Here is a 12,464-nt window from a genome sequence, read left to right on the forward strand (position 1 = left end):
TCTGTTAATGGCAGTCTCTTGAATTTCCTTATTGATACTGGAGCGACTTATCCTACCCTTCGGCCTGTCGAGACTCCTGATGTCACCCCCTCTAGGAGATTCCATTTCCGTCGTTGGGGTCTTGGGACAACAGCTTTCACTACCAATTTCTGAAGAAGTGCCCTTTGACCCGAACAGAAGAAAAGGGTCCCATCAATTCCTCCTCGGGGCCGACGTCCCAGTCAATCTTTTGGGTCATGATCTCTTCTGCAAACTCGGTTGTACTTTAGACAGTTCTAACAATTCTGTCACTCTTCAAGTTCCCGAGTCTACTTACTCCACAGTCATCGGCCTTCTAACAGTGAGAAACTTCGTGTCATCCTCACATTCGTTGGTTGAACTTTGGACATTGTGATTTTTCCGATAAACTCAAGACTGTGCTACTCCGGCTTCTGACCGAATGCCATGTTCCTGCCGCGATAGCCATCCACCCGCCCCTGCAACATTGGCTTTGGGATCTTCACTGTACAGTGCACTACTCTGCCTGCTTGGATCATCAGTATGCCCATGAAGTAACAGGCCATCTGGGTGTGTGCTATGTTCTTTCTATATCTTCCCTTTGCATCGGACCTGAAGGAGTTGTTGGCTCCGTGTCCCTACCTCCAGCTGCCCAACCACTTTTTCATGCCCGGGATGTTACACCTCATGTTACCCTCTGTGTCTCCATTGATATCAGGCCAGGGACTTTGGTCCTATGGTGTACCACCTTCAGTGCACTGATCCCCAATCATCTGTGGAATTGATGGACGGCTACCTGAATATCTATGATCAGGCTATTCAATTTTTTCCCTCTATGCCCCTTGAGTATCCTGCCTATTTTCGACACCATGCTCTAGGTAGTGTAACCACTGGTTCTCGCGATGCCTTGGTAACTATCCCCGATATCTTGTGGGCAAAGAGTCCTAATGATGGTCGAGTATTATCAGCAGAACCTTTTCGGGTGCATTTGGATCCCTCTAAACCCCTTCCTCAGAAAGCTCAATACCCTCTTAATCCCGAAGCCATGGAAGGCATAAAGCCTGTCCTTCATTTCCTTTTAAACTCCAGTGTTGTTATTCCCACTGTTAGACCCTGCAACACTCCTCTACTCCCTGTGCGGGACCAGGCAAGAATACCTGGTAAAAACAAAAAAACTGCGGATGCTGGAAATCCAAAACAAAAACAAAAACAGAATTACCTGGAAAAACTCAGCAGGTCTGGCAGCATCGGCGGAGAAGAAAAGAGTTGACGTTTCGAGTCCTCATGACCCTTCGACAGAACTTGAGTTCGAGTCCAAGAAAGAGTTGAAATATAAGCTGGTTTAAGGTGTGTGTGTGGGGGCGGAGAGAGAGAGAGAGAGAGAGGTGGAGTGGGGGTGTGGTTGTAGGGACAAACAAGCAGTTACTGCTTGCTTGTCCCTACAACCACACCCCCACTCCACCTCTCTCTCTCTCTCTCTCCGCCCTCCACACACACACCTTAAACCAGCTTATATTTCAACTCTTTCTTGGACTCGAACTCAAGTTCTGTCAAAGGGTCATGAGGACTCGAAACGTCAAAAATACCTGGTGTTTGGTCCAGGACTTGCGGGCAGTAAACGCTTGTGTGATCCAGGCCTGTCCAGTAGTAGCTAACCTGGCTACTATTCTTACCTGTGTTCCCACTAACTCCACTTATTATACTGTTGTTGACCTCCGTGGAGCCTTTTTCTCCATACCCATACACCCTGACTCTCAGTTTCTCTTCGCCTTCACCTTTTATGGTACTCAGTATACATGGACTCGGTTGCCTCAGGGGAGAGCCCGACCATTTTCTCCTGTGCCCAGCAGGCCGATGTCTCCATCCCCAAAGGTTCTGCTCTCCTCCAGTACATCGATGACTTGCTTCTTTGCTCTCCGTCTGAGCAAACTTGTCTCAACGACTCCCTCACCCTTTTGAAAGCCTTAGCCCGTAAAGGCTTGTGAGAAGTTACAGTTTTGCCGATCCCATGTTAAGTATTTGGGCCATGTTCTTGACAGCCCCACTTGACTCCTATCCAAACGCCGTGTCGACAGCATTATCTCCCTTCCCCTCCCCTACGCTAAAAAGGATCTGACTCATTTTCTTGGCATGACGGGGTATTGTTGGCAGTGGTTCCCTAATTATGCAGAACTCACTAGGCCCTTGCAGGATCTTGCCTCCCTTCAGCCCCTGAGGACCTCGCTTGGGAGTTGGACTTTCAAGCCGCTTTTGCGGCTCTCAAGGCAAGCCTTATTTCTACCCCCGCCCTGGGCCTTCCAGATTATACTGAACCTTTTTGTCTTTATGTTCACGAACGTTGCAGCTTTTCACAGTGGGTGCTTACCCAGCCGGCGATCGGTTGCTTATTACAGTCTTCTCTTAGATCCTGTTGCGTGCGGTTATCCCTCCTGTATTCGATCCATTGCGGCAGCCTACCTCACTGTCGTCGCCGCCTAGTTCCTTAACCTTGGGTACCCTGTTGTACTACATGTTCCCCACGCAGTCATGGCTCTCGTTAACCGTTCAGCTACCCAACACCTTACCACTGCCCACGTCACCAGCTATGAAACAGCCCTTTTAGGGGATCCCTTATTGACTATTGTACGATGTACCACTCTCAACCCTGCTACCCTGTTACCTACAGAGGAAGATGGCGAGCCTCATGATTGCTCCACTATTGTCCAGCACTCCACTCTACCTCGCCCAGATCTACAGGATCTTCCTCTGTTTAATCCCGACCTCATTCTTCTTGTCGAAGGCTCCTCTACTTGATCACCAAGTGGCGATTTACTTACCGGCTATGCTATTTGTGACTCTTACTCTGTTATTGAAGCATCTCGTCTCCCGCTGTCCTGCTCTGTCCAAGCCACTGAACTTTTCACCCTTATACGGGCCTGCATATTTGCTGCCAAACAATCGGCCAATATCTATACTGACTCTCGATATGCTTTTGGCGTGACACGTGACTTTGGGCAGCTTTGGAAACTCCGGGGATTCCTCACATTAGCAGGATCCCCCATCCTCCATCGCTAATCTTTTAATGGCTATCCAGCTTCCCTCCTCCCTTGCTGTTTTAAATACTCTGCCCCTACACAGGGCAATGATTTCATTTCTGAAGGTAATAATAGGGCTGACCGTGCTGCCCGTGCGGCCGGTCTCACTGGGTCTGTGGTTCCCCTTTGTTATCAGGCTGCAACCCCTTCTCCTGTAGCTAGTCTAACTGATCTTATTCACTTGCAGTCACAGGCATCTACCCGTGAACAAAACAGTTGGACTCAAGCTTTGTGCGCACAACGCTCTGACGGCCTCTGGATTTCTTCTGATGGCCGTGCGGTTGCCCCTGCTTCACTCCAGCCCTGGATTGCACACATGTCACATTCATTTACCCATGCGGGCAAAGTGGGGATGAACAGAATGGCACAGCAGATGTGGTTTGAACCTGGGTTTTTCACTATAGCAGCTAAAATAGCTTCACAATGTTTGTTTTGTCAATGACATAACGCAGGCAAGACGCCCACAGTGACTGCTGGTATGGGACCCCAGCCTTGGGGCCCATTTGTACACCTACAATTGGACTTTATACAAATGCCTAAATGTATGGGATATAATTATGTTTTAGTTATAGTATGTTTGTTCTCGCGATGGGTGGAGGCGTATTCCACCCGACGGAATGATGCTGTTATTGTTGCAAAATTGTTGTCCTGTGAATACATACCCAGGTTTGGGATACCAGAGATTTTATCAAGCTATAATGGACCTCATTTTATCGCTAAAGTGATAAAGGAACAGTTGAAGGCCTTACAATGCAACCATCACCTTTCCTGCCCATACCATCCCCAGTCTACTGGGGCGCTGGAAAGACAAAATGGTATTCTGAAAAACAAACTATCTAAATTATGTGAGGAAACCGGTTTAAAATGTCCTGAAGCTCTACCCCTGGCGCTCATGACTATGCTATCTCACCCTAACTGTACCACCTCCCTTTCCCCTTATGAAATTGTAATGGGATGTCCTATACGCCTCCCAGTGTTTGTTTGCTAGGGAAATGGACATCCACACTATGGATACTGTATAGTGCTTACTAATTCTCTCAAAAGCTTGCATACATAGGTAGTAGAAGCTCAGAAAAAGCCCACCATTGAAGACTGCTATCAATATCAGCCCGGGGACCTAGTACTGATAAAGACCTTCAGGAGAAAGAACTGTTTGGAACTTCAATGGGAGGGGCCTTTCCAAGTCCTGCTCACCACCCATATGGCTGTGAATGTTGAAGGATGACCCTTGTGGATCCACGCATCCCACGCCAAGTGGACGCTGACCTCAGACGGAAGTGCTTGTGCAGGAACTTTAACGGAGCTGTCAGAATGTTGAATCTGATTTGGATCCTGTCCTGCGTGGTCCTTGCAGGGGCATAGACTACCAATTCTGTGGTTCAACGAATGCAGGCAGTAGCCTCGCAAGTTAATCGGACTAAATGTTGGATTTGTACTCATTTTCCTGTTAACACATACCTCATTGGCCTTGCACTCCCAAAAGGTAGTCATAGGACCAGATTGATTGTGGAACTGGAATTGGACCTCCCGGTAATTATAATCAGCAAGGTAGGCACGGGAACCCATTGGCAGCTTGCCCATCTGAGTGCTACCCTTGGTATATTTTCTCCTGACCTGTTAACCCCTCCTCCTCTGAGATGCATCTTCTGGCTTTCCCCTCAGATTCCCCATGGTCCTTAGGTAATACAGGGGCCCTCATCCATCAAGCACCTATTTGGAGATGGAAGCCCACCTTTTTGGTTGTTAAGGGGATGGCCTGGCTATGCGTCAGGAGAAACTATACTAAGGGTAGCACTCAGATGGGCGAGCTGCCAATGGGTTCCTGTGCTTACCTTGCTGATTATAATTACCGGGAGGTCCGATTCCAGTTCCACAATCAATCTGGTCCTATGACTACCTTTTAGGACTGCAAGGCCAATGAGGTGATGTGTCTTTCGCAGGTCCCAATATCTGAGGATAGACTCACATACTTTAATGGGGGTGGGTGTGATTGCCAATGATCGTACAATCTCACCTTAAATAATTCCACCTCCAGCGGGACCTCTAATGGCTACTACACTGAAGAATTTGGGCCTTGCAACTACAAAAATCTGCCTGGTTGCCCAGACCTGCTGGCCCCGCAAGCTTTGCAGCTCAGTCAGACCTGCCGCGTCCGTTGGTATGACCAGACAAACTCTTCTTTTGTCTGGGACCGGCTTAGCTTTTGCCAAAATTCCACTTATTGGTACTCTACCCTTGTTCGCCATGGCTCATTCTGGCTTTGTGGAAACAGGGCGTACAAAACCCTCCCTGTCGATTGGGCACCTGCACCATTGGCTATATTGTCCCTGAGTCCTTTGGGGTTAAGAGCCTAACTATTCACTCTCTCCACAAACATCTAGGGCCTGTGAAGCGTCATAAATGATCAACCTGGAACCAGCTTGTCACCCGCAACACCGGATTCCACAAATTTGTCCGGGCCCTCATCCCAGGTCTAGGGGTCTCAGAACTGGAAAAGGTCATTATTAATATTTCTGCTACAATGGAACTTATTGAGAATAAGACTGTTGACGCCATTCAGAGTCTGCAGTTGGAAACTAAGACCCTTTCCAAGGTTGTCCTCCAGAACCGTATGGCCCTGGATTTCCTGCTAGCATCGCAGGGGAGAGTCTGTGCAGCTAGTAATGAAACATGTCTGGCAGCATCGGCGGAGAAGAAAAGAGTTGACGTTTCGAGTCCTCATGACCCTTCAACAGTTCTGTTGAAGGGTTATGAGGACTCGAAACGTCAAATCTTCTCTTCTCCACCGATGCTGCCAGACCTGCTGAGTTTTTCCAGGTAATTCTGTTTTTGTTTTGGATTTCCAGCATCCACAGTTTTTTTTTTGTTTTTATTAGTAATGAAACATGTTGTTTTTACATTAACAAGGACCAGAGGACTGAGACTGATGTACATTTCATTCAGGACCAAGTGTGCCTCCTCCATTATGTTGCCCAGGAAAAATCCTTTGACTGGTGGGGGTGGCTCCCTAATGTCAGTGGGTGGTTTGGGGGCCTTTTCAAAACCCTCCTCAAATACCTTATCATAGGTCTTGCCCTACTCATTGTTCTGTATGTTGTTATCCAGCTCGTCCTCTGTTGCATCCGCTCTGTCTGCCAAATACAGAACTTTCAGAGACCTGGTGGCAAGCCAGTTATCCATTCCCTCCCTCTCCTCAGGAATCAGAATTCCACTGAGGATGAAGCCTGACGGCTAGGATACATAGAGCTTGGCTAAGGGTGGCAGGTTGTCCTTGTAGGAGAAAAGCGGGGGAAGTGTGGTGGCCTAGGCAATTACAGTGAACCCATTTAGTGCTAAAAGGGTTAATGGGGAAATTGAATTATATGCCTAGGCCTGAGAGAAAAATATTGCAACCTTGAGAACAAAACCATCTTGTCTGGCCACAGTTGTAGGATGAGCCCTGAGACATTCCACTTTGTTCTTTCTCAGGCCAAAGGTGATAAGCATTTGCGTAAGCGCAACATCTGTTGTGCTGGGAATGAAAATTTACTGAAATATGGATTGGTCAGTTAACTTATGCAAATAAGCAGATAGGTTTGTGCAAAACTTACTGATTGGCTGTAAAAATGCTTTTAACAGGTCTGCGTGTATTCAACTATGAGACGGTACAATAGCTCTCGTTGTGTTGTCTCCATTGTGCACAAGTAATAAATGGGGTTTCTAAGTACTAAATGATGCCTTGGTGTGATTAATCTCCGACACTACCTACTCTGCGTACTTCCAGTGCACACTCTTTACACCAATGTTAGCCTCCTCACCAAGATGGCATTCAGCGTGGGCTCAATTTTGCAGCAATGAGATTATGATTTTGACCACAATTACTTTCATAGTAAATATTAAGCAGCTTTATGTGAATAAAACTGCAGTAGAATCCTCAAAAGTTATAAAGGAATGGAAAATATAACTTTCTTACCAGTTTCATCAAAGTCATTAAAGTGGTTTGGGCAGTTCTGCATGCTTAGTGTTCCAGCTGGTGTATCATCCCAGCATAACCATCCATCCCAGGTTCTGTTACAGTATAGACCTGTGATATCAGAAAGCAAGAATGAATATCTAGTGTTATTTATAACAACAACAACAATAATTTATATTTATATAGTAGCTTTAATGAAACAAATCATCTCAAGGCGCATCATAGGAGAATTATTAGACAAAATGTGACACTAAGCCATATAAGGAAATATGACAGATGACCAAAAGAGAATTCCAGGGCTTATGGCCTTGGCAACTGATGGCGCTGAAATGAATGGTGAAGCAATTAAAATCATGGATGTTCAAGAGATTAAAGTTAGGGAAGTGTAGATATCTCAGAGGGTTGTGGGGCTAGAAGTGTTTACAGAGCTAAGGAGGGTGAGGTATGGTGTGATTTGAAAACAAGAATTGGAATTTTAACATTGAGGTGTTGCTTAAGCAGGAGCCAATGTTGATCAGTGAGCATAGGGATGATGGGTGAAAGCAATTTGGTGCAAGTAAGGATAGAAATAGCAGAGTTTTTGATGACCTCAAGATTATGGAGAGTAGAATGTAGGAGGTCAATCAGGAGAATATTGGAATAGTCAAATCTGGAGTTAATAATGATATGGGTGAGGGTTTCAGCAGCAGATGAGGTGAGGCAGGGTCAGAGTCAGAGTCAGGCAATGCCATGAAGGTTGAAATAGGTAGTCTTAGTGATGCCAACAGCTGTGTGGAAGCTCATCTTGGAGTCAGATATGACACCAAGGTTGCAAACAGTCTGGCTGAGCCTTAAACAGTTGTCAGAAAGAGGGATGGAGCTGCTGGTTAGAAAACATAACTTGTAGCAGGGACCAAAGGCAATGGCTTCGGTCTTTCCAATAGGTACTTTGAGAACGTTTCTGCTCATTTACTCTGGATGTCAGATAATTGGTCTGATAGTTTAGAAACAGTGGAGGAATTGAGAAAAATGGTGGCAAGGTAAAGCTAGGAGTCACCAATGTTTCATGTGCAAGCTAACACTGTTTTTGAACAATGTCACCAAGAAGCAGGATGTAGATGAGAAATAAGAAGCGCCAAAGGAAAGATCCTTGGGAGACACTAGAAGTAACAGTATGGGAGCAGGAAAAGAAGCCTTTTCAGGTAGTTCTCAGTCTACAATTAGAAAGATAGGAATAGAACCAGATGAGTGCAGTCTCACGCAGTTGGACAACAGCAGAGAAACTTTGGAGGAGGATGGGATGGTCCACCGTGTCAAAAGGCTGCAGAGATATCAAGGAGGATTGCTTTGCCTTGGTTACAGTCACATAGGATGTCATTTGTGACTTTGATAAGAGCAATTTCGGTATTGTGTTGAGGTGGAATCTTGACTGGATGGTTTCAAACATTGAGTTCCAGGAATGATGGGGATGGATTTGGGAGGCAATAATATGTTCAAGGAGCTGTAGAGGAAAGGGAGTTTTGAGATGGGTCAGTAATTTGCACAGACAATGGGGCCATGAGGCTTTTTTTGAGGAGAGGGCTGATGATGACAGAGTTGAAGAAAAGAGGAGAAGCACCTGAAGAAATAGAACTGTTAACATTCTCGACTTATATGGAAGGGAGGTTGCAATTTAAGCAACCATTTTTAATAAATAATACAAGTTCCAGCAACTTGTTGTCTCTTACCTGGTTTATTATATGAAGCGTCCCTGACCATTTTTTCATAACATTTAAACTGTGCATCCATTATCTTCTGCCTTATTAGGTTTTCTGCAGTCTCAACAGATGATGGCTCAGTTGTAATTTCATCATAATTTTCAGTCAATGCAAAACTTGACATAGTTCTCTGTTGGGTAAAGAGAAGATGCATAGTGTTTAAATGTAACTGCCAAAAAAAAGTCATTGCCTGTTAATTCCCCAAATTAGTCAATGCATCAAATCTCATTAAGAACTGTGAAAATTGCTGATCAAAGTGAATTTTCTCTCCAATGTCAGTTCAATGACACTGTTAGCACTTCAATCATAACACTCCCTGACATTGTGGAATGTATTGCCAACCAGCATTATTGAAGGTGATGAAGAGCATTATTGAATGCTTTGCTGCAGTTGTACTGATTTCCTCTTTGGGCTGGTGTTAACCCATTCACTTTAAACAGATCACTAGGGCATTCAAAAAGAAAGTGCAGGAATGTACTACAAGTATCTTAAAAGTTCATCTGAGAAAAGAGGCGTTTGGAAATTTAGCCTAATATAATGCTGTAAAAAAGACAGTTTCACTTGGGAAGCCTCCGAAAATCTTGGGAAATTGTAACAAATATAGGCCGCTTCAAATATGTTTGTTGAAGTTTCATTTCTCGTGCGCTTGGATATAGCAAACTATAAAATGCTTGATTTGCACACTGTTGCTCAGGCTGCCAGAATTGCTTAGATGAAGAAACCTGTGACTCATTAGAAGCTCTGATACTTATGTAATATCAGGTAACACAATAATCTCAGTTAACTTCAATGTGGCAATTACATGGAAATCCAACACAAGCTGCTAAACACCAAATGTTTCAGACACGTGGGGTGGAATTTAATGTGGGTGGTGGGGGCTTGTCTTCTGCAGTGAAATCTGGTGATACCCCCACCCACCTGATCTCTGGGAACTTTGAATAAAATTCCCAATCTGCAGCACGAACCTTGCCAACGGGCTCTTAGATCCTCCGGGGCATTACATTACAGTACAGTCTATTGCAGGCTGGATTTCCTGCCCCTTGAGAACTGCCAGTTAATCCACGCTGGAACAGTGGCCACTTGGACGGCAGAGGGGCTCGACAGCAGGGGCAGGGGAAGTCTTCCTGCAGGACCCGTCCATCCTACTCAATTTTGGGTGTCTACATCAGAGAGTGCTTTTGAACAGCAGATGCCCTTGACCCCCCACAGAAGGCCACAGGCAAAGCCGACAGCATTTTCTGGGTTGTCTCCCTGCATGGTGAGTTGCACACCCAACTCTGCTCAGCAGGAGTGGGATGAGGCCTTTAAGTGCTTCTTAAGTGGCCATTTAAGGGCCATAATTGACCTCCAGGGTGGAAGGCATCCTGCCCTGCAAGTCTACCTGGCCGGACATATTCAGGGCGAGGTGGGACAGTGGCTGGACCTGTAACGTCCCGTCTGATCACACAGCACTGTGTCGCCTCTGAGCCTGCCTCCAGTGGTCCAGTGGGGTGGGAAGGGGGATCGGGGCGGGGGAGGGGAGGGCATTAAATTCCACCCATGGAAGCTAAGTTAAAGGTGGGTGACACCTACCTTTAGTTTATAATCTGGGAATGTATTACAAAGTGTGTAGTTGGACCAAGTTCGATTGGTTTCCGGATGCTTAAACCAGTTCCCAGTTTCATCACAATACTTTGTAGTTTTTTCTAGAAGGAAGATAGAAACTATATTTCAGCAATTGCTCCATTTTAAAAACAAATAGAAGCTAAAACAAGATCATGCAGTCTACTCTCCACTCTCGACAATTCAAAAGTTGTTTTATTTTAAGAAGTTATCCAATTATCCAATTTTTTGCAATGTAACTATCACAAGTTGGGGAATTTGGTGTTAAAACTTGAATTATTAGAAAAGCTAAATGAAGCAACTTTAAATTAAGGGGAGTAGATTACATTTTCATAATCTTGCTGCTTTAGAACAATGGACCAGGTTTTTTGTTAACTCAGACCAATGTTTAATATGAGAAGGGATTATTTGAGCCCTGTCAAATTTTACACTTTGCAAGCTTAGCTCAGTTTAACTATTTTCAGGGATTTACACTGGGTGAACACAGACTCATCTCTATATAATTACATGGGTTTCTACTCTTTCTTTTTCTTACATTTCTAATTGCCACTGTTGGTATTTTATTGGCATTGCCATTTCCATAGAAAGCTATTAGTCTCTTCTTTCCACTGTACATAAGTATCAATGCAATGGCACTATTTTCAGAACCTAATATAAATAAATGAATAATTATCTGTAATCTCAGTTACCCCTGGGAACAGGCCAACAAAGATACATTCAGATGAGCTTTGCTTACTTCAGGCTTTGCTTAACAAACTGTGGTAGCGAATACCTGCCTGTAGTGACCTTTCAGGTTGAATTGAGAGTCAAATTTCAAAAGGAGCAGAGGTGCTTATACTGATCCCTGAGGAACCATTGTATATTTCCCTCCAGATTGAAAAGCAACTATTTGCAGAATAATTCTGGAAAAAAACTCAACAGGTTAGGCAGCATGTGTGTAGAGAGGCTCTTGGATCCTCCTGGGGGGCATTAAATTACAGTACAGTCTATTGCAGGCTGGATATTCTGCCCCCCCCCCCGAAAACTGCCAGTTAATCAGAGCTGGAACAGTGGCCACTTGGACGGCAGAGCGGTTCGACAGCAGGGGCAGGGAGAGGCTTCCTGCAGGACCCGTTCAGCCTACTCAATGCTAAGTGCTTAGATCAGACAACAGAGTGCTTTTGAATGGCAGATACCCCCATCCCCCCACAGAAAGCCACAGGCAAACCTGACAGGACTTTCTGGGTGGTCTCCCTGCATGGTGAGTTGCACACCCAATGCTGCTCAGCGGGATGAGGCCTTTAAGAGCGCTCAGCTAATTCACCACCACTAATTCGCCATGGAAGGGTGGCAGCATTTATAGCATCAGGAAATCAAAGGACATCTGACTTCATAAAATGAAATGGTGGATGCTGGACAATGGGACAATGTGCTCCTTAGGGTATCAGCAAAATAATGGGTTTTATTGATCTCAGTTTTTCTACATTTCCATCCTTATATTTGCAAGTAAATAAACAGGAATTAAATTATCTGTATTTTCAAAGCAATTCAGATTCTATTTGCCTTGATTGATAAAGTAATAGACACTGACGCAACTCTGCAGCAGTAGAAAAGGGAGCCAAGAGCATTAGCTGCAACATCATGCACATCAGACCAGCTAAGATAGAGCTACTTCATTGGCCTAGTTAACACATATATAACAGACCATTTCAGGAAGTGTGAGTTATTCATGTATTCAGCCTGTAATTCCATGATAAGCTAGTTGGAATATTATCATAGAATCACAAAATCCTAATGGCATGGAAGGAGGCCATTCAGCCCATCACATCTGCACCAGCTCTCCAAATGAGCATTATGACCTAGTTCCATTGCCCTGCCTTTTCCCCGTACCCTTGCATATCCAATATCCTTTTGAATGCCTCAATTGAGCCTGCCTCCACCACACTTCCAGGCAGTGCATTCCAGACCCGAACCACTCATTGTATGAAAAGGTTTTTTTCTCATGTCATACTTTCTTCTTTTGCAAATCACTTTAAATTTGTGCCCTCTCATTCTTGATCCTTTTATGAGTGGGAGCAGCTTCTCCCTATCTACTCTGTCCAGCCCCCTCATAATTTTGAACAT

The 12,464-nt window shown here is 44.9% G+C and overlaps 1 protein-coding gene across 1 annotated transcript in view; it reads right to left on the reverse strand.

Annotated features, from left to right (window-relative positions):
* calcr (calcitonin receptor) overlaps positions 1-12,464 on the reverse strand; it is a 403,965-nt gene that overhangs the window by 198,028 nt on the left and 193,473 nt on the right. The window contains exons 5-7 of the mRNA XM_041184474.1: positions 10,332-10,444; positions 8,730-8,889; positions 7,024-7,134 (exon numbers count right to left, since the gene is read on the reverse strand). Coding sequence (XP_041040408.1) covers positions 7,024-7,134; positions 8,730-8,889; positions 10,332-10,444 — 384 coding nt within the window. The remainder of the gene's footprint in view (positions 1-7,023; positions 7,135-8,729; positions 8,890-10,331; positions 10,445-12,464) is intronic.

This window comes from Carcharodon carcharias, chromosome 3, assembly GCF_017639515.1.
Source record: "Carcharodon carcharias isolate sCarCar2 chromosome 3, sCarCar2.pri, whole genome shotgun sequence".
Classification (NCBI taxonomy): domain Eukaryota; kingdom Metazoa; phylum Chordata; class Chondrichthyes; order Lamniformes; family Lamnidae; genus Carcharodon; species Carcharodon carcharias.